We start from the raw sequence: 25,963 nt of genomic DNA on the forward strand, positions 1-25,963 counted from the left end.
TGGTCCGTTTGTTTTTTGGCTGGGCAGCACGGCTGGCGGGATCTCAGTTCCCTGACCAGGGATTGAATCCGGGCCATGGCAGTGAAAGCCCTGAACTCCCTCAAACTCAGTTTGTTTGCATTCACATGGCGTTTCCTCAATGTCTCCACCTTGCCATCTATAACTTGCTTTGCTATGTTATCTCTACTTCAGTGAAGTTTATTTCCCTCTTTTTTTATATGCAAGGACCTCTGATCTGTTTTTACTTAGCTAACATTAGTTTTTATTCTAGTATTCACTCCCTACTGTTCTTTCATTTTCTTTTATGGAGAGAGGAGTTATTGGGGTTTTTCGGAGGGGTGGTGGTATATAATGGTGGTCTATTTCTCTTAAGTTCAAACTTATTACAAGTAGGTGCAAGCAATCTGCCTACTTACGTCTTCTGTTAAGTCTTGCCTGAACACATATACTGAGAGACATTGTGGTTTTTTATAATTTTTTCTTCTTTATTATAATTAGCTTTGAGGGTTTTTTTAATGATGTATGTAGACTGGTCATATCATCTATGAATTGCACTGCAGGATAGAGGGGACATTACAGAGGGAATGCTGGCTCTAATGGGATTGAGAACCACTGCTCTACAATGAGAGAAAGGATGTTAGGAACTGTCCAGCTTCTCTTTTTTTCAGGCCCACAGAGGGTGGAAAGGATGCAGCCACATCTACACAACTGGTGGGTGGATTAGAACCAGGCTTCCTGAATCGTTGTCCAGTCCTACCCTAAGCCTAAATTCATCTTTCATTTTCCATAGCTCAACTTCACAGTCCAAAGTTGGGCACTGCTGGAGGAAAGGAGGTCGAAGCCCTCCGTGTCTAACTCCCTTGGGACATTTTTGCCCTAGATTCAACCGAATCTGGCGCTCTCCTAAGGCTGCCAGCAACAGGTTTTACTCAGTTGTTTGTCGCCCCTAGTGTCTAGCATGGGTACTGGCACAAAGCGAGCAAACTACTTACAAGATGAATTTAGTACTTTTCCAGAGAGAGGCAGAGCCCAACTCTTCCCACACCTTCCACCAAGCCAGTAAGGAATCCAGGTACTCCTAAATCCCAATTCTTCCATAAAGAGTCCAAATTTTGCAGAAGAGATGGAAACAGCTGAACTCAGCCTCAGGGCACGGGGTGGTGGGGAATACAGGGGTCAGATGGGAGTGGCCTTCTCCGAGTGGGCGGAGCGCGTGGGTGGGAGCAGTGCCCTCTGGGAAGAACCCGGAGGTGTGTGTGCGCGCGCGCGCGCGTCTGTCTAGGGGGAGTTAATGATTTACCAGAGGCTCATTTCACAACTTACCAAGGGTCAGCTTCCCTTGGGCATGTACAAGTTCGGTCCTCTGGGCTCCTCACCCCTTGCCAGCTTCCACCCGGGAGGTCCCCCAGGCAGCCCGCAGCATGATCTCCATCACCGAATGGCAGAGTGAGTGCGAGGGGCTGGTGCTGTCGAGGGGGCTGGCTGGACCGGCTAGGGTGGGTCAAGATGCAGCCCCTTCCAGCCGGGATCTTTCTCTGGGGAACCTGCAAGGCGACCTCTGGAGCTAGTGGCTGGGAGCTGCCCTGTTGGCATCCTTCAGGCAGCACGGCCAGGGCCGGGTGTGGCTCCCTGCCTTCCAGGGGTTGGGGGGTTGCCCAGGGCCCCCAGGTAGCCAGAGGCTGGTGCCTGGAGGAACTGGCAAGTTCACCACTCAGGCTGGTCCCTTCCCCATTCAGGATTCTTAAACATGGGATACTACAAGGGTGGACCTAGAAGGCCTCTGCCTATTGAGACATCTTTCCCCCACAAACTCTTAGGGTATCCTGTGGCCCTGGCTCCTTCTTATCAGAAACTAAACTCAAATCCCCTCCCCAAATCACTCTGTCCTCACTCCTAAATATCTTTCCCCTTTATTCAGGGAAGAGGGCAGGGAGGTAGTCCCAAGGTCCAGGAGAAGTGGTGAAAACTGTGGCTCTATAAGTTTCATTTGGGTGAGTTACTTAAAACCAGTGTCTTATCTGTGAACTGGAGATAATATTCATTCATTCACTGAACAAATTTGTCTCCTTTATGTACCAAGCACTGTTTTGGGCACAGGGTATGCAACAGTGAATGGAACAGACATAGTCCCTGCTTATGTTCCAGGATGAGGAAACAGGTAATTAGTAGATGAAGTCAGTATGTAGTATGTCAGATGGTGATACCTCCCTCTGGACAAAAATAAAACAGGGTAAAGAGGCTTGGGAGTGCAGGGTAGGAGGGGTGACTGTTTTGTATAGAGTGGTCACTAAGCTTACCTGGGAAGGTACTTTTATACAGAGACCCATAGGAAGTGAGGGAGCAAAGCCACGCAGCTGTCTGGGGCAGGGGGGGGAAATGTTCTAGGAAGAGGGGACCGCCAGTGCAAAGGCCCTGAGGCATTAGCATATTTTGGTGTGTTTGACAAACAAGGAGGCTGGTGTGGGTGGAACAAAGTGAGGAGAGGGGAGAGCAATAGGAGGATAGTCAGGGAGGTCACTCAGAGGCCAGGCTGTGTAAGAATTTTGGTTTTATCTCCATAAGATGGGAAACTATTAGAAGGTTTTGTGCAGAGGCGTGATATGATCTGCTTATATTTTTAAAAGATCACTCTGGGTGCTGGATTGAGAACAGACAGACTGTGGAGGGGTGGGGTCAGCAACAGAGAGACCAGTTTTGAGGCAAGAGATGGTGAAGGAGACCAGTTCCGAGGTAAGAGGTGGTGAAGGAGACCAGTTCCTAGGTAAGAGGTGATGGAGGAAACCAGTTCTGAGGTGAGAGATGGCGGAGACCAGTTCTGAGGTGAGAAGCAGTGGAGACCAGTTCAGAGGTGAGAGGTGATGGAGGAGACCAGTTCTGAGGTGAGAGACAGTGGAGGAGACCAGGGTGGTAGCAGCAAACTGGTGGGGAGTAGTCAGTGCTGGATCTGCGCTGAGGAAATTGCTGAAAGGATTTGCTGATGGACTGGATGTGGGTTGTGAGAGAAAGAATTCAAGAATGCCTCCAATATTTTCAGCCTGAGCAATTAGAAGGGTTGAGTAGGGGGGAAGGCAGGATTTGGGTTTTAGACATGTCGAGTTCCATGTCAAGTAGGTAGTCAGGTATATTAGTCTGCAACGGAGAGAAATTTGGGAGTTGCCAGCGTAGGGATGGTATGTAAAACCATGAGATCGCCTGGGCACAGTTTCTCAGCCTCCCCACTACTGACATTTAGGGGGGGAGGGGGATCTGTCCTGTCCATTGTAGGATTTTAGCAGCATCCCTGGCCTCTACCCACTAGATGGCAGTAGCACACTCTCACTCCCACTTGTGACCATCAAAACGTCTTCTTATGTTACCAAATGTCCCCGGGGGAACAAAATTGCCAACCTACCCATCAGCCCCACCCTCCACCCCAAGTTGAGAAACACTGACTTAGGGGAAAAAATAGAAGAGGGCTGAGGCCTGAGCCCAGGGGCAAGCCAACATTAAATCAAAATGGGCTAAGTTCTATGAAGAATGTGCTAAGTAAGTCCTACGAAGAGAAAAAATATGAGGGAACCAGATTAAGTCGGGAACAGATAGTGGACCAGGTTTCCCTGAGAAACCGACATTTGTGTTGAGACCTGAAGGAGTGTGTGTTGGGCAGATAGCAAGTGGGGAGAAACCGCATGTACAAAGGCCCCGACGCAGGAAGGCTCGTCATGGAAACAATGATGTGTTTGGAGTATGGCAGGCAAGGGCAGAAGATGAAGTTGGACAAGCAAGCCTAGGCCCCATCATGCAGGGCCTGTAAGCCAAGGCATGGGTGGGAGGACTCTGTTGCATTCTAAGCCAGTGGGAAGCCATGACGGATTGTACGCTGTGCTAATATGTTTTCCAAGGCCCCTGACTGCTGTGTGGAGAAGGGATAAGAGGGTGGCAGGAATGAAGCAGGAGACTGACTGGGGGATGTCGCAGGAGTCCAGGAAAGAGATAATGGTGGCTTAGAATTAAGTGGTAAGCGTGGAGAGAAATGGACAGCTTTCAAGATACATTTAGGAGGAAGAAGCAATAAAACTTAGCTGTGGATTGAATGGAGGAGGGATGGTAGGAACAGTGAGGGAGACTCAGTGATGGCTCTTGGGCTTCTGCCTCGAGCTGCTGAGTGGGTGGTGATGACATTTCATTCATTTGGGGAAAAGTGTGCCAGGTGCAGCTTTAAGGAAGGAAAATCAATAGCTCAGTTTGGACCTGTTGAGTTCAAGATGCCTTGGAGAGAGAAAACCATGCAGATATGCCAAGTAAGCAGCTGGATAGGAGTTTGGAAGCTCAAAGGAGGCATGGACGAGAAAGATAAATATCAACACTGTCAGCACACAAGAGATACTTAAAGATGTGTAAATTCGTGTGAAACTAGAATGAGAAGAGAAATGAGCTGGAGCTGAAGCCCTGAGCAATTCAAACCCCAAGAGAAGAGAAAGAAGTGGGAGCTGGTGAAGAAGCCTGGGAAAGAGTGGCCAGACAGCAGGAAAGAAATCAAGAATATGGTGTCACGGAACCCACCACAGGCTATTTCAAGAAAGGAGTGGCCAACTGCTGACAGATGAGGACCGACCCCTCTCCTTTGGATTTGGGAACGTGGACGTCATGGGAGGCCCAAGCAAGAGCCTCTCTGTAGAGGGGGTGGGGGCAGAAGTGGACCGGACAGGGTTGGTGAAAGGCACTTTTTCTAGAGCCAGTCTACTGGGTTCACACCCTGGTTCTGCCAGCTGTTGGCTGTGCACCCCTGGGCACAGGTTAAGACCGCTCAGTGTTTCCGTTCTGTTTGTGAAATGGGGCTAAAGCATACCTACCTCATAGGCAGTTATGAAAATTAAACGAGTTAATACACATAAAGTGCTTGGACTGCCTGGCACCATGTGTTCATTAGTGTTAACGATTATTACTATTAATCACTGTTGTTAATTTTGAAAAGAGAAACAAGGCTCTTTCTCTTCCCCTTTGCCTCCTTCCTCTTCCTGAACAATTCAGTCTTAAAGCCATGAGGTAGCAGGGGGGCGGTGCCCAGGGCGGGTGTCAGGGCCCTCGCCGGGCTGGTGGGTTCACACTGGGGTTTGCCTGGTGCCAGGCCAGGGGAGGGGGGCATCCTGGAAGGGTTGGGGTGGAAACTGGAGAGTAACTTTATGGTGGAGGGGCCTGCAGACTCCGCCTTGATGAAGTACTTAAAGAAGCATCATTCAGTAACAGGTCAAATTGGAGCTGTGCATCACCTAATAGATGCAGTGAGAAGAACACAGCATCACCTCTTGTTGATATCTCTGCATAACCTGAACCTAGTCACGAGGAAACATCAGACAAACCCAAACAGAGGGACAGCTACAGGATAACTGGCCCAAATCTTCATAAGTGTCAAGGTCATGTCAAGGAGAGACTGAGGAACTGTTTCAGACAAAACAGCCTGAAGAGACATGGCAACCACATGCCACATGTGATTCTGAATTGGATCTTCTTGCCGTGAATGATATGACTGGGACAACTGATGAAACCTGAATGGGGTCTGAGGGTTGGATGGTAGTAATGTATCAGTGTTAATCTCCTGACTTTGACGTTGTGTCCTGGCTGTATAGGAGAATAAAGGAAACCACAGCCAAGTATTCAGGGGCGATGAGGAAGCCGGTGGCAACTGCTTTCAAATGGTTCAGGAAAAAAATTCTTTGTACTGTACTTGCAACTTTTATGTCCATTTGATATTGATTTTTGTAAAAGTGGGAGAGAGACTTCCCTGGCGGTGGTTAAGAATCTGCCTGCTGGGCTTCCCTGGTGGCGCAGTGGTTAAGAATCCACCTGCCAATGCAAGAGACGCGGGTTTGAGCCATGTTCGGAGAAGATCCTACATGCCGCAGAGCAACTAAGCCCGTGTGCCACAACTACTGAGCCTGCACTCTAGAGCCTGAAAGCCACAACTACTGAACCTGTGTGCCACAACTACTGAAGCCCGTACGCCTAGAGCCCTGCTCTGCAACAAGAGAAGCCACCACAATGAGAAGCCCGCACACCGCAACGAAGAGTAGCCCCTGCTTGCCACAACTAGAGAAAGCCCGTGAGCAGCAATGAAGACCCAACACAGCCAAATAAATTTAAAAAAAAAAAAGAAGAGAGAGAGAGAGGGAGAGAGAAAGTGAATGGTGTCTGAGGCTCCCTTGCACAGCCTCAGACCAGAGGGACCCATCCGCCTGCTCCAGGGGATATTGCGTTCCTTGGAGCTGTAGCTGCTTCTGGAAGCAAGAAAGACATTGAACCCGGCTTCAGTTAGTGCTGCAGGGCGGGATCTAAACAGGACTTTGGAGCAGCCATCAGCCCAGTTGTTCTCTGCGGTCTGGGGAGGCCCCCACTTCTCACCAGGTGGCGCCCTGGAGAGCCAGGCCTCTCTGGAGAGTTCCGTCAGTCTCCCAGCTGTTCTCTGCCCCAGAGCCTGGAGACTGGGTGACCTCCAGCAAGGGGTGCGCTGCCCCAACTGTCTGCATCCTGGGGACGGTGGGCTGCAGGCACTGCTGTCACTCCTGGTGATGTGTCCCATCCCCCACCCTCTCTGCCATGCTTTCTGCCCCAAGAAGAACTTCAGGAGTAGCCCCTGGCTGGTAATTTGACTGAAATCCCTCAGCTACTCCACAGGTGAGAGGCAGAGCAAGGTCTGAGGCTTGTGTGTGAAAAACACAGTTTCTGACCCTTTTCTGTGGGGTACTGTGTAGTTTCTCCGCTGAACGCTGGAAGCACTAATTGTGGCCCATAAAGAAGGCGCCTCCATTGCAGAAAAATTGTGGAAATGCACCAGCCCTTGAAGGGCAGTGTGGAACAAGTCGGAAAAGTAATAACCATACAAGCCAGCAAATCATTGTTGCAGAAAAAAGTATAATATAGAAGACATGAAATATGAATTTGAGAAATGTATGATTTCTACAAAATGAGTAAGAGGCTGTACTTAAGTGTTTACAGCATGGGCATGTGGATATTCTAACAAAACAAAATGAAAACCCAATAAAATGCCCATGTTATGTTTCCACACAAAAATATCTACTAAGGGAGATAGACCGGAAGGGTGTATTGTCAGAACTGACCTATTTTTATGGTGAGTGTAAGCTAATAAGAGATTTTTATAACGGGCATAAAAACTTAAAATACCTTTGTCATTCAGATTAAAGAAATATGGTTGTGGTCTTCCTCCACAGTACCCTGGCCCGTGTAAAATTATCATGACAAGATAGATGTACTTCTAGATCCTCAACTCACTGTCTCTGAGGGTAGAAAAATCATGCAACATGGAAAGACAGAACACAAACTTCATAATGACCAAGGGGGTTGTACTCTACCCAGTGTCTTGGGTTCTAAGAGATTTAATTCAGGCAGGCATTCTAGGACATGGAAACAGGAAACAAACTTAAATAGATTACGGAGATTTGTCAGAAACAGGAGGAATTGCCATTAGTAGCAGTTGGATTCTGGGCAGCGGGGCGGGGGGGGGGGGGGGGGGGGGGGATATGCTGAGAGAAATGATGTTGTACTCATTCCTAGCAAACCCAGCTCTGCCAAAATGGAGACCCAGTTAGACTGGCATTTTTCTAGAATATGAGTTGAATGAGGTTTCAATCCATAATTTGAACAATAAATCTCATCTCTGTATTTTTAAAGATCTTTTAAAGTCCTTTGGCCTTATTTCTATACTGGAACTGATCCTAATCCTCTTAAGGTCTGTATGGTAACAGATTAGGAAAGATTAACTACCTACCTGAAAGATGATTGTGTTTCATTTTCTTTCAGTTGTAAATATAACTTAGCCAGTAAACCTAATCTTAGGAATAAACCTAACTAAGGAGGCAAAAGGCTTGTACCCTGGAAACTACAAAATGTTGCTGAAAGAAATTTTAAAAGACACAAATAGGTAGAAAGACCCATATTCATGGATTGGAAGACTTAATATTGTTAAGATGTCAATACTACAGAAGGCAGTCTACAGATTCAATGCAATAATCTATCAAAATCCCAATGGCATTTTTTGCAGAAATAGAAAAATCCATCCTAAAATTCACATGGAATCTCAAGGGATCTTGAATAGCCAAAGCAATCTTGAAAAAGAAAAACAAAGTTGGAGGTTTCAAACTTCCTGATTTCAAAACTTATTACAAACCTACAGTAATCAAAACAGTGTGGGACTGGCATAAAGACAGACATAGAGACCAATGGAATATAAAAGATAGCCCAGAAATAAACCCTGGCATATATGGCCACATGGTTTTCAACATGGGTGCCAAGACCGTTCAATGGAGAAAGGACAGTCTTTTCAACAAATGATGTTGGGAAAACTGGATATTCACAGGCAAAAGAATGAAATCGGACCCATACCTTACACCATATGTAAAAATTAACTCAAAGTTCATTTTAGCTCTAAGTAAGAACTAAAACAAACTCTTAGAAGAAAACATAGGAGAAAAGCTTCATGATGCTGAATTTGACCATTATTTCTTGGGTGTGATACCAAAAGCACAGGCAACTAAAGAAAAAAATAGATACACTGGACTATATGAAGATTTAAAACTTCTGTGCATCAAAGGACACAATCAACAGAGTGAAAAGGCAACCTACAGAATAGGAGAAAATATTGGCAAATCTTGTATCTGATAAGGGGTTACTATACAGAATATACAAAGAACTCCTACAACTGAACAACAAAAAACCCCAAACAACCTGTTTTAAAAATGGGCAAAGGACTTGAATAGACACTTCTCCAAAGAAGATATACAAATGACCAACAAGCACATGAAAGATACTCAACACCACTAATCATCAAGGAAATGCAAATCAAAACCTCAGTGAGATACCACCTCCCACCCCTTAGGATGGATGCTATCAAAAACAAAACAAAGCGAAAAAACAGAAAGTAACAAGTGTTGGTGAGGAGGTAGAGAAGTTGGAACCCCTTGTACACCACTACCGAGAATGTAAAATGGTGTAACTTCTGTGGGAAGCAGTATGGTGGTTTCTCAAAAACTTCAAAATAGAGCTGCCACATGGCCCAGCAATTCCACTTCTGGGTATATACCCAAAAGAAGTGAAAGTAGAGTCTCGGAGAGATATTTGTTCACCCGTGCTCACAGTAGCATTATTTACAATAGCCAAAAGGTGGAAGCAACCCACGTCTGTCCACAGATGACTAGATAAACAAAATGTAGTATATGCATACAATGGAATATTATTCAGCCTTAAAAAGGAAGGAAATTCTGACACATGCTACAACATGGATAAACCTTGAAGACATTATGCTGAGTGAAATAAGGCAGTCACACAGAGACACGTACTGTATGATTCCAATCATATGAGGTACCTAGACTGGTCAGAACCATAGAAAGTAGAATGGTGGTTGCCAGAGAGAGCGGGGAACGAGGAGTTGTTTAGAGGTTACAGAGTTTCAGTTTTGCAAGATGAAAAGAGTTCTGGATGTGGGTGGTGGTAATAGAACAACAAGGTGAAGGTACTTAGTACCACTGAACTGTATACCTAAAAATGGTTAAGATGATAAATTTTACTTGTATTTTATTGTAATTTAAGATAAAATTTTCAACTTGATTCAATTTAAAAATGAAGCAACACAATGAACTGTCATTTGTTGACTACCAGAGCGGCACAGATAAAGTAAAATTAACAATTCTGTGTGATGGAGGGGGTTTAAGAGAAAGGGAGCTTCATATCCTAAATAGCCTATCTGTGCTGGGCTCCCTGGCTCTGAGCCAACTCCTGTAGTTCAAAGAATGAGGAGACACAAAGCAAAAGACACGCTGCTGCTGGGACCCACCTGTGGCTGAAGTTAGGGTTCCAAGGGGTGTGTGGCAGGGCAGCCACGGTGCTGGCTGTGGTGTAGACTCCGAGGTGATGAGCACATTTCTGGTCAATGACTTCTCTTTCCCAGTCAAGTGTGAGAGGTCGTCATCGGAAGGCTGGGAAGCGGGGCGGTTTAGAGAAGGAAGGAGACACTGTAAAGAGCTGTTCAGGAGGGCAAGCCTCCTGAAATAGGGCAGGCCAGCTGGGCAGTTGTGAGTTTTCAGTGGTACCCTTTGGCCCTGGTGTGAGTTGGGCATCAAGCGGCTCCCAAAAGCAAGAGGCCAGGAACAGAGTAGGCAGAGGGTTGTGTTCAGCCAAAGACCCAAACCCGATAATGATCTAGGTGACGTGGCATTTGAAGACAAGAGGAAACTGAAAATAGAAAGTGGTGAGAGTATCACTAGCTACCTCATAGAGATGTTGTGAGGACAGGACGCCAGAGTATATAGAACTGACCAGCAGTTTCCAGGTGCTAAACATAGATTCGTGCCCATCCTTCCCTTCCCCTCCTGTCATTCCCTGAGAGCACAGAAGCCGAGATTCCTGGATGGCAATGGAGCCATGCCATCCCCCGCCCCCCAGAGGGCACCTGTCCAGCGGCAATGGGGGGAAGTTCCAGCATCCCAAGCTGCTCCCCAAAGCCCATCCCACCACAGCCTCCTTGCCCATTGCAGAGATTGGTGTGGGCACCACCGGCTTCGGCATCTTCTTCATCCTCTTTGGAATGTTCCTGTACTTTGATTCGGTGCTCCTGGCCTTCGGAAACGTGAGTCCCCAAGCCCTGTGAACCTACCTGAGGTCTCCGTTGCCAGGAGGGTCAGCCCTGAGTTTATTCAGATCGAGCCCATCCAGGCGCTGGGCACCACCAAGCGCAGGCAGGCAAGGGGTGGCTGGGGATGGATGGGGAGGCCTATGGGGCACAGAGAATCTAAGGACCTGGATTCTCATGCCAAGCTCTGGGCAAGGCCCTGAGGGTACCAAGATGAATCAGACGCCCCGTGAGAATCCCACCACCTAGGGACAGGAATGTCACATCAACATACACGACTGGGGAGGAAGACAGGGGCAGTGGTAAAGTCACTGTAAGATAAACACATCTAATATGAAACAAGGTGCTTGGAGAAAAGAGAGCGCGCCCTGTGGGAGAAGGATGAAAAACAATCTAGAAAAATAAGTGAGTGTGGGGAGGATAAAGCACTTCCAGGTGGGTGGAACAACAAGAGAAGAGGTATGGAGAAGGGGAGGGAAAGCATGGAACGTGCTGGAAGAAAGCCAGAGAGTTAAGTTTGACAGGAGGCCAGGCACTCTTAAGGGATCGTTGGGAGGCAAGCTGAAGGTGGGGACAGGGCCATAGAGTGGAGGGCCTGGAGAATGCTGCCACAGGCTGGAGCCCTGACACTGCCCTGTGGCTCTGGGTGTGGCTGCCTAACCTATTCAGGCTTCAGCCTTCACCTTTGTAAAATGGAGAGAATCTCACTATCTTTCCCATCTTACTTAGGAGGTGTGATGAGAAATGATATCATATAAGTGCTTGGGATCCAAGAAATTGGGTCGAATTGGGTGACAAGCTAGAGACCTTCAAAGGTCTCCTGGTCCACCCTGCCTCTGGGCACTTCTGTTCCTAAGCAGTTCAAATTACTCACCCTCTCCAATATTATCCCTCCTTGAAGAGTTAGCAAGTCCTGCCGCATGCCTGATGCGCAGCTCCAGGCCTGGCCCCTGACTCCCGAGGGAGCAGAGGGAGCCAGGGTGTTTGTTCTCACACCCACCCCCTCCCTCTCCCACAGCTGCTGTTCCTGACTGGCCTCTCCCTCATCATCGGCCTGAGGAAGACGTTTTCCTTCTTCTTCCAGAGGCACAAGCTCAAGGGGACCAGCTTCTTCCTGGGGGGCGTGGTCATCGTGCTCCTGCGCTGGCCCCTCCTGGGCATGTTCCTGGAAACCTATGGCTTCTTTAACCTCTTCAAGTGAGTGCAGGTCCCCTTCCCCTGGATGGGCCCACCAGGGCCTCTGAACGGCTGAGGTCAGGTTTGGGCAGCATGACCAGCAGTGCATACAGAAGCTGGACTTTATCCTGCAAGAGACGGGAGCCTCGGAAGGGTTGAAAATGGGGAGGAGCATCAGGTGGACACCAACCGTAGGCCGAAGGATAAGTTGGAAGAATCAGCCCAACCATCAGTAAACATGGAGTACCTGCTGTGTCCCCATCACTGTGCCTGTCACCAGGGAGGAGACACAGGACCTGCCCCCAAGTCTGGCCATCCAGATAGGGAGGAAGGGCAGTGAACTAAAATCTACTAAGCCCCTCACATGCACCAGGCATGCTCACAAGCATCCTCTCATTTTGTCATCTCCACAACCCATCGTAGGATTGTCCTCTACTTGCAAATCAGGAAACCAATGCTCGGAGCCCTGCCTGAGCTCTCACAAGTAGTATGCAAAGGATCTGAACTTGACCGAGGTGTCTCTGGCTTCGGCCCGTCCAGTGTCAGCCTGGGCCTGGTGAAAGACACGGTGGAACTCAGCAAAGGTGTGTGGCCTCCATCAGGGCCAGGGAGGTGTCCCAGAGGAAGCAGGACCTGAGACAGGCCTTGAGGGGTGGGTAGGGTCTCAGAGAAGACTGAAGGGTCCTTAAGGAGAAGAAAGAAAAGGATACTGAGGAAGACCACCTCTGGGGCACTGTGGAGAGAACAGGGGTGGGATGGGGATGATGTGGGCTAGAAGAATCATGGCTTATGGACTCATGGGAAGGAGCTGTGGACCAGGAACCTTAGGCTAATCGGAACCATCAGCTTACTCAGTGTAGCCTTGAAAACACCTGATCGGCCCGATGCCCTAGACTTCAGAGACATCATGTAGTGTGGTTGCAGGAAATGAAATTCTCTCACATGTGTTCTGCCACCCATTATTTTTCAACGATGTCATTATTCAAACAGTCATTCATTCAAATAGTCAGATATATAAAAAGTACCTACTACGTGCCAAATACAGGGCTAGGTGTGGGGATATGGCACTAAACGAGGAGAAACTTCCTGCGGAACTTGCAATTTAGCGAAGAAGACTAACTCTGACAATAGTTACCATTTATTGAGGACTTGGAAGTGTGAGTGGGGCCACTACAGACTCAGCAGTTCGAACCAAAAGTAAACCTTGAGAAAGACACCTTGCAGCAGCATGGAAGGGGCAAAAAAAAAAAAAAAAAAAAAAAAAAAAAAAAACCTCAGAGCTATAAGAGACCTCAGAGACCCAAGCGAACCTCAGGGACCTGAGGCCCAGGGAAAGGAAGTAGCTCAGCCAGAACTCAGATTTCTGCTCCCCTTCCCACACCAACCTCCATGCCTCCAAGCCCTTTGAGGGATCACCCGTCCATGCCAGGGTGTGTGTGGTAAGAATGGGGCGCCGAGGCGTGGGGGAGAATAGTGAGCGCAGCCTCCAATAGCGATCCATGCCTGGAGCCCAGGAAACATGCGGCAAGCGGTACACACCCAGTCTAGGGAGGAGAAGACAGTAACAATAATAAAAATAAACATTCCCAAGCATTTCTCTGTGTAAGGCCCTATGATGCAGATACGATTATTATTAACCCCATTTTACAGCTGGAAATAGATTCAGAGAAGTGAAGAAATTTGCCTGTTTATACAGCGCCAGTGAGTGGTAGAGCCAAGATTTGAACCCAGGGAGTCTGACCTCAGGGCCTTCATTCTTAACTACTCCACTTGGCTGCCTCTCAAAAAAACAGGGGTGCAGAAGCACGCCCGCCCCCAGTGCCCAGGAGCCCATTCTCTTGGGAGCCAAAGCTGGAGCCTTAGGGGGGACCTCAGCCTCGCTGCCCTCATCCTCCCCTCTGGGGCCATCACTGACCACTCCCTCCTCCTCTCTGCTCCTAGGGGCTTTTTCTCTGTCGCCTTTGACTTCTTGGGCAATACCTCCAACATCCCCTTCCTGAGCGTGGTAAGTGGATTATGCGTGTGGCTTGGTGGCGGTGCCTTGGGGTGGGGGAAGCACACGGACTTAGTAGAACAGCAGCCCCAGGCGCAGTGGACACTTCCCCATCTCCCCTCAAAGCCCCTTCCCCAGGTGGGCCAGCCTCAGCTCCTCTTCCCCTCCCTCTACCTTCTCCATTTGACAATAGCAGATGAGACGACGGGTGTGAGCAGTTGTGCCAAAGGTGTGGGTGTAGAGAACGGTGTTTGTCAGTAGCTCCCTATTACCGCCAAAGAAACAGAGCCTTAGGGAGTCTAGGTGACCCAGCCAGAACGTGCCAGACTTCCGGAGAGAGGGCTGAGTCTGGGCCCCAGGCAGAGAGAGGATGTGTGACAGCCAGTGACAACAGGAAAATCAGGTGGCAGATTCTGTCCTCTCCTTGAGGCAGGCATGGGGCAGTGGTCCCTAGCCCCTGCCCCTCCCTTTCTCTGAAGCACCGGACAGAATACAAGCTCTCTGAGAAGCTCAGAGAGGCTCTAAGCCAGCACCTTGACATGCCCGCCCCCTGGACACACCCCCGCTGTCCCCTCTCCATATCTGCGCCTGGCACTGCTCCCAGCTCTCAAGGCCAGCTTCGTAATAACCTAGATATTGAGTCTGCTCTGCGCTCTTTGTCTGGAGTAATGATTCTTGGCTCCCACAGCTGTTCCGGAGGCTTCAAGGCACCAGCTCAATGGTCTGAACAGCAGAGATAAGCTGCTTGAACTTGAATCATTGGTTCAGGGGGCTGGAAAGGAAATGGGGGCCACCCCCTCAGGCCCCCACCCCACACTTACTCATCTCCCCATCATACCCGGACCTCTCCAAGTCCAGAAGGAAGGATGGAGCCGAGTGACTGACCTCAAATCCCCAAGTCAATGCAAGACGCTGTCAGGACCATTGGGAGCAGAGATCCAGGTCCTGTGGAGATTGAACGGGGATCACACCCCACCCTGTATTTATCAGAGGAAAAGCAAAGATTAAATCCCCAAGCTGTAAATGTGCCTGAGACTCAAAGTCAGTGTCTGTAGCCCATTAAGTCCATTCTCTGACTCAGGGCAGGCCCACACACATGGCAAGAAGCAGGCCTGCTCTCATGACCTATCATTCTTACCCTCGTGTCTACTAGTCCTAATGAGTGAGATAATATGTTTGCAAGCCCCTGTTAGCAGGAGGTATTAAACAAGTGATGGGTATTAATCCCCATCATGGTGGGAAGTGCTTCTCAGCCATTAATTAGGTGGATGTCTGCACAGCTCACCCACCAGGTAGCCTCTGTGCTGAGGTAGAGACATAGCCCCTACCTTCCAAGGGCCCCAGTCTCTGTCCTGGGAAGCACTTTATTCAAGGGTAAAGCGCATCCTTGCAGGCCCAAGAAAGAGACAGGAGTCCCCTGCAATGCGTACATTTAATAAGTCTCTGTGAGGGCCCCTGTGTCTGTACGGAGCAAAGGAGCGGGTGCTGAGGGTGCAAAGGGAAGGAGACCTGCCCCACTTCAAAGCGAGGCTCACAACAATTCCAAAACCGTGTGATCGAGGTGCCACAGGACATGACGGTGGGGCTCCAGGAGCAGCACCTCCGGACACACTGCAGCTGGAAGGCACTCCTCCGAGTTCCCTTAGTGCTTCCCAGGTACGCCCACCTTCTAGAGCTGCAAAGCTGCTGCTTTCTTAGCCAGCTGCTCACATACCTGTCTCGCCCATCGGACCTCGGCATGTTCATCTCCAAACCCTGTGCTGAGCCCGTGCTCAGGAATTGCTTGGGGAAAGAAGGGAGGAAGGAAGGAAGAAAAAAAGAGACAATCCCCCCACCCAGTCCCAGATCCCAGCCCAGGAGCCGCCTTCTGGTCTAAGACCCCAACTGAGCTGCCAGAGCCGGGAGCACACGGGGAGCAAGGAGCCCCCGGGGCAGACTGTGCCACCTCCTCCCCCTTCCCCCCCTGCATCCTACTCACTTGTCTGGAGGGGGAACATTGCCCGCTGACACTCCGCCCCCCCCCCAAACAGTCCATTTCCATGTTGTTTGGGGCAGAATGGCTCTTGGAGTGGGTCGGGGAGAAGCGGTGAGTAGGCTGGAAAGAACTAGCGGCAATCAGAAAGCCAGCCTTGGAAGGCTTCTGGAGGGGCAGGACAAGGCTGATTTCAGTCATGAGAACCAGGAGGCGGGAGTCAGCCGTCATCGGCTCGGAGCGCCGTGCTCTCTGAGGGGGTCTGAGGAGGAGGGAGGGGGAGGCAGAGGTGGGCCTATGCCTGGAGACGTCACCATGGGCTTTATAAAAGGGACGTGACCAGGGAGCTGGTGACAGTGAGCCCAGGAGCCCATCTCCCCTCCCTCCAGGTGTTCACTCAGCCAAGCAGTGTCATCACCTCGGAGACCCCTCAGGACGGAGCCAAGGCAAGGTAGGTGCGCTGCAGCGCCCACACAGGGGAAGGCTCTGGCTGGACTCAGGGAGGCTCCCAAGCTGGGAGCAGGAATTCAGTTCCAGGACTGACAGAGGTGTCCCAGGCAGGCCAAGGGGGTGCCGATCTTCCCTGATTACTCGGCCGGCCAGATTTATTCTGGGATGTCTGGGTAAATGATGTTAACTTGCACTTTATGAAACCAGGACCTTGGGGATTCTTTTCTGTAGAAAGAATGAATACAGTGAATGAACTCTCTGGCTGGGATGAGAGGCCACAGAAGCTTTTGGAGGGAGCTGGGGAACTCCTGGGGCTCACAGGCTCAACAGGACTCCTCTGGGTAGTTCCCTGATGTGTGGATGGCAAACACAGACCTAAACAAAGAGCCCCCGTGTACCCTGCCAGCCCTGGCACTAAGAGATGGGATCACCGCAGAAGGGAGCTGCCCCACCCCAAAAGCTTTCCAACCAAGCCTGGAATTCCTGTTACTCTCTAGGTACAAAACCCCTGGGACAGGGAGACCACAAAAATGCCCACTGCAGGACAGCCACTCGTGGCCCCTTGGAAGCTGATGGTTCTTTTCCAAACAACTCAATTCTACCACATGTGTTAAAAGCCGCTGTGCTGGGCAGTGAACCAAGAGTTGGGGGAGGGGTGTAGGTGTGCACTGGGGACAGGTAGTGGGGGAAACCCAAAGTTCTCATGGTAAGTGCTACCTATGATGGGATGGGGAGGGTGCAATACAGGTGAGAGGAGCATGAAGAAGGAACACTACCTTCTAACCCCACAGCCTGCCCTCTGCCTCCTTCCCCACTCACCGTCCTGCTTCTGAAGAGCAGCCTGAATGCTCCATGTGAAACACTAATCTACACACATTCCCCTCTGGCTCACACCGCCTGGGGATAAAGCCCCTGGTGGCCCCTTCCCCAGCCTCATCACTCACTCTCTCTCCAGCAAAGTTTCACCCTCCTGGCAGGCTGGAGGGCCTGCACTTCCCTCCACACCCAGCTCCAGCTCCCTTGCTGGGACTGCCTTCAGTGCGCAGAAACTCAGCTCAGGTGCCACCCCCTGCAGAAAGCCTGCCTGGACCCTCCACATCAGGCTCCCATGGGCTCTGACACACCCCCGGGCCTCCCCACCCACCCTGTGCTCACGTGCCTCCAGCCTCTCATTTACCATGTTATTCTGAGATGATTCTGATTACGACTCAACTTCTTGTGCTAGATCCCAGGGGAGGGCCTGGGGGAAGCAACCCTGCGTCTTAGCACACCTGTGCACCCATAGCGCCAACCAGGTGCTGCGATCAGGAATGATTTCTGAACTGACCTGGACCCCGTGCATCCATGGTCTGAAGCCATGAAAGAAATGGTTTTACACGTTCTCTCTAGTGGACTGATCCTCTCTCTACTCCATGCCCTGCCCCAGGCCTTAAGGCAGGTGCAGAAAGCCATGGTCTGGGTTTCAGGGTGTCACAGAGTCAAAGTCTGCAAGGATAAGTGACCATCTGAGGGGACAGTCGGTGGCCAGTCTGACTCAACGCTCTTATTTTATACACGGAGCAATGACGTCTAGAGATGGGAGGTGACTTGCTCTTGTCTCACAGGGAGGGAGGGTGGAGCTGTGGCTATAGATCTGAGTCCTCCTAATCCCACTCTTACTCTACCCCATGCCTGCGTCCCGGTGGCGCAGGGAGAGGAAAGGGGAGTGGGGGCCACAACAGAGGGTTGGATGGGGCTGAGCCACCGTTAGGAGCTGACGGGCACAAATGATAGTCCCCCCCCCGCCCTGCCCCCTTACCGCTCGACCACAGAGGGAGGCTCGAGCCTTTAGATCTGGCACCCACTGCCTTCTGCTCAGCCTGCAGTGCTGCCTGGCTCTCCACCAATTTGTCTTTAATCATGTTTGGACCATCTCAAAATGCCTGGTGACTTTTTCAAAGAGAAATCAGACTTGGGAGCTGGAAGAGCTGGGGGGGCGGTGGTGGGGATGAGAGGGGAAAGAGGATGAAGAGGGGGTCAGAGCACACAGCTCCCACCTCAACAGCCAAAATCATGAAGTCGATTATATTCATATCCTCTCAGAGACCACGGGGAATAGAATATGGAGACAGTTGACCTGATAAATCAGGGAAAGTTTTTTTCTCTTTCCTGAATTACAGGCAATAAGACAATTTAATGACGGTTTTCAAGGCTATGAAGGGTTATGAGAGCAAGCAAGATGATTGCCTCTTTCTTCATTTTTCTTGAAAAAGGAAAGGAATTAAGTTCCCATTACAGCAGGAGGGAACTGGGCCAGGTTCAGGAAGGCACATTCTAGTGGGGAGAGTGGAGCACAGAAAGCTGTCATTTATGCAGAGCCCAGCACGGAGGGAAGAAGAGCCTGCTCCCAGGCTCCAGAGAGCAGGTGGGGACCTCAGCGTCCTCCATTCAGTGGAACTCCTTGCCCCACTTCACTTCACCTTTCCCTGCTCACTGCCACACTGCATCTCCTTCCTTGTTTCTCCAACATTCCTCTCAAGCAAACCTGAGGTTCAGAATCCCGGCCATTTTCCAACCCAAGCAGTCCTGCCCCTTCCACTGATACGGATGCTTCCTCCTTCCCTCCCTCCCTTCTTTCCTTCTCTCCTTCCTTCCTAACCTTACTGGCCTCACCTGCAGGAAGCCCTCCCTATGATTCTCACCCAGCATGAGTTCAGCTTGGACGATACGGTGCAAGTGGTCTCAGTCCCATTTCCGTGCTGTGTCTGTTCAGCCTCATCCCTCCACTGAGGGCCTCCAAGGGCAGGGGCTGTCTCCTTCCTTCCAAGGGCCCCACTTCATGCTGGGATCTGCCCCATCACCCAGCCCAGAGGGCGTGCCTAACCTAGCCCCTCCGCCCTCTCTCTGTCTTGGTCTCAGGACACTTCCGGGACCACGATGAACTCGCTGGTTTCTTGGCAGTTGACGATTTTCCTCTGTGCCGTCTCCTTCAGGGAGACATTAGAAAAGGCGACGCCCATGGAGAACCCTAGAGCCACAGGTATGTGTTGTCTGGGAAGAAGGGTGGGAGGGAGCAAGTGAGTTGTTGCAAAATGAGAGTTACCATATTCTTCAGATGTGGCTAGTCTCATGACGTGAATTTAAAGCTGCGTTTAATGGAAACCTAAGACTGATACATGCAACACGTTTAGGGGCCTCGCTAACCTTGCAAGCAGGAATGTCTTGCCACTGTTACGGACATCAGGAGGCTCACCCAGGTTCAGGTGCTTGTTAACCACCGAGCTCCTGCATGGTTTTCTCTGCTCTCCGCCAACCACCTCTCTGTGCAGATCTGCTAGGAAGGAATTTACTATGCAAGTTTGTCTTACCAGTGACCTCAGTTCCTTTATGGGAAATTTGGAAAAAAAAAAATAGCCTACACAAAAGGACAGATCCTTAATATCTGTCAACATTATGAGTTCATTGTGAAACTGATGAGCTGGAGAAACTGAGGCCCAAAGAGGTAAAGAAACGTTCCCGAAGTCACTCAATCCAATGCTGCAGAAACCCAGCAGGCACTGAGCTCCCAAAGAGTGCCCTCTACAGGGCATGAGCTAGGATGGTGCTCATCCCCAAGTCAGGAGGGGGGTTTAACACTGCTGGGTGGTCAGCTTGGCCTCTGGGGACCTCAGTTCCTCTAGCTCTGGAACTTGCAGCATTCTCTCTATACACAAGATATCACTGTGCCCATAAGCTATCCCAAAGCAAAGAGAACATGGCCCTGGGTGTCCCTTGCCAAGTGTGTCTTCTCTCCTGGGATCGGGTGTTCTTTCTGGGTGAGGGAGGATCCCCCAGAGTATAACATCATCACTGCCCTGGGGACATTGAGCTCTTAGCTCTTTCTGGCAAAAGCTTAGGTGATGCTAAAAACAATAGCCTAAGCAGTGATCCTCCTGCTGGGCTGTAGCTAGAAAGGAAGTCATTGTCTCTTCCATCTCAGCCAGGCCCAGGGCCCTCCTAGGAAGATTATAACTAACTCTGGACCATGCCCGCTTTTCTCCAGAGTATGCCAGGGCACTGAAGAGCAGGGCTCAAAGCCAACTACCCTCCACCCAACACACACCCACTCACACCCCAGACCTCATTTCCACTGATCTCCTGCCACAATTTGCTGGGGTCATTGTCTCCTGAGACCTAGTTGCACTACTTTACTGCTAAAAGGTATAGTGCACTTAATGAGCCTGGCATGTGGAGTGCCTTCCAAATTAGCCTCATTAACCCTCAGTGTGAAGGGGAAAGATTATACCTGGAGTGGGGGAGGTGAGCTGGTTGAGGTGACCCAGATAATTTCCCTTCTTTGTTGAAGCCCTTATATAGCCTTTTAGGGGTCACACTTGTTGGGGGTGTGGAGGCACAATGGTCTTAGCTTCACTTGCTTCATTTCTGTAACTACGAGCCTTTCATTAGCTTTTATATATTTAACAAGCATTTTTGAGGCCCTAGTATGTGCAAGGCACTGTTTTCAAGACTCTGAGAGACTCAGAGATGAATGAACATGGCCCCAACCGCCCTAGGAGCTCAGTCTAGTGGGAGCCTGATGCACAGGCGGGCCAGCCAGAGGGCCACGAAGAGGAGCAAAGCTGGGTGTCCAGCAAATACTTGAGTTTTCTTTATTTCCAAGCTCTACCCTGCTTGCTTCCTAAAAAAAAAAAAGTAATCAATATAAAAGACATTCAAGACAATTCTGTAAAACATGTGAAATCAAAGCTATATTGAAGGAAGGAGGAGCAAATGGCCTAACCACCCAAGCTAAGATGCTAAGATGCTGAGCTTGGAGCTCTGAGCTTCCTAGGGGGTCAAGGAACAAAAGGGAAGCAGAGGATGGGGATGTGAGTAGGTGTTCCAAAGCCGTCTTTCCCGGGCCCCGGCCTCACGTCAGCCTCTCCCTGTGGCTCTGTCCTAGGCCCGCGGCTCAGACCTCCGGCGCTCCTGGCCTCCGGGGCGCAGAGCCCGCGGTGCGCGGAGAGGAAGCCCGCCGCTGCCGGGCCGAGCCCTCGGGGGGCCTCGCTGTGCCCTCCACCCGAGAGCTCCGCTGGGCCCCAGCTGCCGGGCCTGTGCGCCCCCCGCAGTCGCCTGATCCCCGCCCCGCGCGGCGCGGTGCTGGTGCAGCGGGAGAAGGACCTGTCCGCCTACAACTGGAACTCCTTCGGTCTACGTTACGGAAAGCGACACACTGCGCCGCCCGGCAGCCGCGGCCAAGGCGCCGGGCGGGGCTGAGCGCGGAGGTGCGGCCTTAGACCTTCCAAATCGGGGCCGGGGCTGGGGGCGGGGCAGTGGGAGGGGCCTGCAGTTTTTTTCCTGAAGCAATAAAGGAAATGCTGCCGTCTCACCTGCTTGTGATCCGTGGCTAATTTTTGCAAGCGGCGCGGATGAGATTGTTCCCCTTCTCTCTCAGTTGGATCTTCAGCTGGTTTTAAGAAGGCTTTAGTGTTATCAAGGTCAATGATTTTAAAACTAGAGGTAAAGGACCAAGTTGTTTTTTCCCCCAATTCGGGGCAGATGGGTACTTTTACACACACACACACACACACACACACACACACACACACACACTGAATCTCTATAAGACTTTTAAAAATAACTAAAAAGAAGCTCAAATTGGATGCTGCTTGGGTGGTGTTACTGCAATATCAAATAGCTATAAAAATTTCTGAAGATGTTCTCTTAATTCCTAGACCTATGTCACTGCAGATGGGTAACCAACATTTTTCAGAGGGCCATGAGCCGACACCCACACTTTGAGTAGCACTGATCTAGGCCAGGGGAAGGCAGATGGCTTAAGTACCTTCCCCTTTCCCAGGGAAGTTTTTAGCCAGTCGGACAGCCTGATCTGGAAGATGATGCCAACCACTGCCCCCTCCACTGAGGTTTAAATAACACCTTAGGTCCACAGTCAGACCTCCACTGGGGTGCTTGGCCACAACCACACTGAAGCCCCACTCCATGCGCAAGGAATGTCAGCAGTGCACTGGGCCATCCATCTGCCAATCACCCCCTCCCCGCCCACCCACCCCCCCCACCCCCACCCCCGAAACCCTGGATGGGTCCAGTGCTTTATGTTCATCACTTCGCTACGTCCTTTGAACCACCCAGGGGGCTGAGCATGTGTTAACCCCATTTTCACAAGTGAGAATCCTGAGGTTCAGAAAGATAAATATCTCACTCAAGGCACACAGCCAATGAGTGGCAAGCCATTTCAGGCTCCTGGCTTCCCCATTGCACTGTCACACCTCTCTGACGTGGCAGGGTTTCCATCTGAGTCAGCTGTGGTGAACATTAGGAATGGTCAACCTGCCTTGTGGGGACATTCCTGGGGGACCCCAATAGCTGGGGAGTTTAAACTGCTGTAGGAAGGAGTAGAGCTTGTCAGTTGGGAAACTCCAGGAATTCTAGGCTTCTAAGCCCACAAGAAAACCCAGCCCTACTTGACAGCCTCACGCTACGCGTACCCTGCTTGGTTTTGGCTGAGCTGGTCTTCGTTGCGGTGCGCAGGCTCTTCGTTGCAGCGCGGGCTTCTCTCTAGTTGCAGCGCATGTGCTTAGTTGCCCTGGGGCATTGGGAACTTAGTTCCCCAGCCAGGGATCGGACCCATGTCCCCTGCATTGGAAGGCAGATTCTTAGCCCCTGGACCACCAGGGAAGTCCCTACCTTGCTTGTTTTAGAATGGAAATGTTCTTTCCTAGAAGGATTGTGTGGTCCACCACCACTCCATGAAACACCAGTGTTCCACCCATTACAGAAACCAGGACTCCATAGAATGGAGGCAGAATCTTGTTGCTATGGCAATGAGATAGGCTGCTATGGGAACACGACAACCTGCCCTACCCCCATCTCTACTCAGAAACCGTCCTCCAGGATCTCTCAAATTATTGGTACTGCTGTGAGCTCATGTCCTAGCATGCATGACAGGGTGATGCTGTTGATATTTCATCCCCCAAACGACCTGGGGTGTGTGTCCCTGTACCTCTGGGAGAGGAATCATAAACTCAATAGCTATTTTGTTAAGTGAGTTATTCTCCTATTCCCTGGACCAATCCTTTCTCTGATGAAGTCTATGCGTAGGAAGAAGCTAATGGTCTCTAAAATCTGCTCTTAGCCAACCTAATTTTACAAAATTTCCTGTGATCTCCCCTAATTTCTCCTCATGACCTCAAGTTTAGGCAGATAGGAGGCAGAGATGTGTGTGTGTGTGTGTGTTGCTTCAGGGGCAGGAGAGTGAAATGTGTTCTCTGGTATAAGAAGCAGGCCTGTGTGTGAGAAGGTGTGTGTAAGAGGGGTAAATATGAGAAACATACATGTGTCTGTGTGACGCTGTGTGTGGTGTGGCCCCTCTAACTACATTTCAGGCCTTACTAGCTCCCACTGCAACCCAAGTGCTCTCCAGGATCTCTGTTCTAGCTGCTTCAGTGGGTAGCAGAAGAGCTGGATCCACCTGTCCTGGTCTTCCTGCCCAGGACTGTGCCTGTGAGACTCAAGGCTTTGCAGTTCTTGACCCCATGTGCTGTGAAGGGATGGGGATCTCCATGGGGTGAAGGGGTTTTTGGTTTCATGAGGCTCCCAGCCTGACTCTGAATTGATTGGAGGGAAGGTACAGGCTGTGAGGGGCCCCGGGGACTCCCATCTACCTCCCAAGACTTCTGGGTGGACTCAGAGAGCTAGGGCACCAGATCCCAAAGACTTGGAGGTAGGGCTGCCTAGGGTCTCTCAAACCCAGTCCTTCCTGGGAACTCTAGACAGTCCCCAAGGGGCAAGAAACCAGGAGGACCTGGGCATCCTTCCCTGGGGAATGGGAGGTAGGAGCATCTCTTTCCATATTCCTTCCATTTTGGTAAGTCTGTTGCACTAGTAGGGAAGTGGTCTCATGCCCCTAAGCAAAGGAATATGGAGGGCGGGGGTGGGAGGGATGCAGGGGGACTTCTGCCTCTAGTATCACTAGTAATATATTAACAAGCAATTTTTTAGTCCTGTAGTGCGCCAAGCACAGGGCTACTCCATTTCAACCTCACAACAACTGCAAGAGGTGGGCAGTATTCTTGGAGAAGTCAAGTGGTGCGCCCAAGGTTGGCTGGCAAGTTAGGGAGCCCAGAGTGAGACTCACATTCTAATTCCACGTATCATAATCTTCCTACACGCTACAGTCTTTCCTTTTTCTCTGTCCCTGCTGTGTGGCAGAGCCAACCCTCTTCCTGAATGATTTGTCTTGGGTAGCAGGTCTCTGGCAGCCAATGTCACTCTATCCCGATGCCTCTCCAACTTCTTTAATGACAACACAGGTGAGGTTACCAATCCCCAGAGCAGGTCTCCTCCCCTCAAACCTCCTATTTGGGGTCAGGCATCTGACTTTTGCCCCTGTCTGTCTCCTTTCTCTGGAAGCAGCTTCCCCAGGTCCAGACTTGGTCATAGGGAGGCAAAAGATGTCAAGTCCCAGGGGAGTTAGTATGCCCTTCCTCGCCCTTCTTCCATTTTAAAACATCAGAGCCCAACAGGCTTCCATACTCAGCTCAGAGCAGGGAGCCTGGAGGCCAGCAGGACTGGTTTTGGTTGTTGGGAAAGCCAGAGCAAAACAAAGAGCCCCCAGTTTCATCCTCTTCTCGGGTTTTGCTTACCTATATTTTCTCTATTATCTGTCCAATAGAGTCTTAACAACAGTCTCATCCGCATGTTACCTTCACAAAATGTTTAAAGGTACCACTTCTGACACAGTCATGTCTGCTCACACCCTAAGCCCCTTAAAAGATAGCAAAGGAACAAGAAAGGAATAGACTCCCAAGGACAAAGAGAAGGGAAAGGAAACCACAGCAGATGAGAAATGACAACCAGATATTGAAGATGGAAATTAGATGGAGGGCTTGGCAGAATGAAGGAAGCTACAACCTCAAAGCCAGCAAAAAGGTCTACTGAAGGGCCATAACTGATTCACCCCAAGGACCAAGTCTCGGTACTTGGAGCTACCTGGGATGAATTCTAGACTGAAAACAGGGGACTGGCTGGAAATCTCTACATGGAGAAGTTAGATTTCCTGAGTCCCCTGTCTCCAGCTAACACAGCCTGGCTACCCTGCTCCCCCATGAGGAAGAAGCTAGAGGCTTTCTCTCTCGAGCATTCAGTAGAGACCTCTAGTCAGCGGGTCACAAGCACAATGAGGATGGGGATAAAGAGAGTGTCTGACAAGAGGGAAAAAAGAGAGTAGACTGTGTGAAAGTCTGCCTGGGTGAGCCCTTTCCCAGTTTCTTCCCAGAATGCAGGGCACAAGGACCACCTCCCCAAATGGGAGAGAGAACGCCCCAAAGAAAAGACCGACAGATACTGCCATTGAAGGGTACCTACCTTTGTCCGTTTGGGCTGCTTTAACTAAGTACCACATACTTGGTGGCTTATAAACAACAGAAATTTCTTTCCCACAGTTCTGGAGGCTGGGAATTCCAAAATCAAGGGACCCCGGATTCAGTGCCTGGTGAGGGCCTGCTTTCTGCTTCATAGATGGCTATGCTTTTGTTGTATCCTCACGTGACAGAAAGGAGCAGGGAGCTCTCAGGGGTCTCTTTTATAAGGGCTACTAATCCTATTCATGAGGGCTCCACCCTCATGACCTAATCACCCATGAAGGCCCCCCACTCCTTAATATCATCACATGGAAGGTTAGGATTTCAACATATGATTTTGGGGGGCACAAACATTCATTTTATGGCAGTGCTCCAGGGAAAATCTGCTCAAAGCCCCCATCTAGAGTGGGGTA

At 50.3% G+C, this 25,963-nt stretch overlaps 1 protein-coding gene across 6 annotated transcripts; it reads left to right on the plus strand.

The window, feature by feature from the left end:
• Positions 1–1,355: 1,355 nt before the first annotated feature.
• On the plus strand, positions 1,356–21,543 carry LOC132424556 (vesicle transport protein GOT1A). 6 transcript variants are annotated; one of them, XM_060010329.1, is made up of 6 exons: positions 1,356–1,446; positions 10,506–10,615; positions 11,703–11,815; positions 13,736–13,799; positions 19,108–19,228; positions 21,131–21,543. In XM_060010329.1, exons 1-6 carry the CDS (start codon positions 1,422–1,424, stop codon positions 21,442–21,444), a joined length of 747 nt encoding a protein of 248 aa, XP_059866312.1. In that variant the 5' UTR covers positions 1,356–1,421; the 3' UTR covers positions 21,445–21,543. The 6 variants fall into 6 exon arrangements, with proteins under 6 accessions (XP_059866312.1, XP_059866320.1, XP_059866305.1 ...); XM_060010337.1 differs by having other exon boundaries at positions 10,524–10,615; XM_060010322.1 differs by having other exon boundaries at positions 11,637–11,815; positions 21,131–21,538.
• Positions 21,544–25,963: the final 4,420 nt, after the last annotated feature.

This window comes from Delphinus delphis, chromosome 1, assembly GCF_949987515.2.
Source record: "Delphinus delphis chromosome 1, mDelDel1.2, whole genome shotgun sequence".
NCBI classification, from domain to species: Eukaryota; Metazoa; Chordata; class Mammalia; order Artiodactyla; family Delphinidae; genus Delphinus; species Delphinus delphis.

Coding starts and splice junctions, on each gene's coding strand:
- LOC132424556 (XM_060010322.1), top strand. CDS start 1,422: ATGATCTCCATCACCGAATGGCAGA. Junction 1,447..10,505: donor CTCCATCACCGAATGGCAGA/GTGAGTGCGAGG, acceptor ATCCCACCACAG/CCTCCTTGCCCATTGCAGAG. Junction 19,229..21,130: donor GGAGAACCCTAGAGCCACAG/GTATGTGTTGTC, acceptor GCTCTGTCCTAG/GCCCGCGGCTCAGACCTCCG.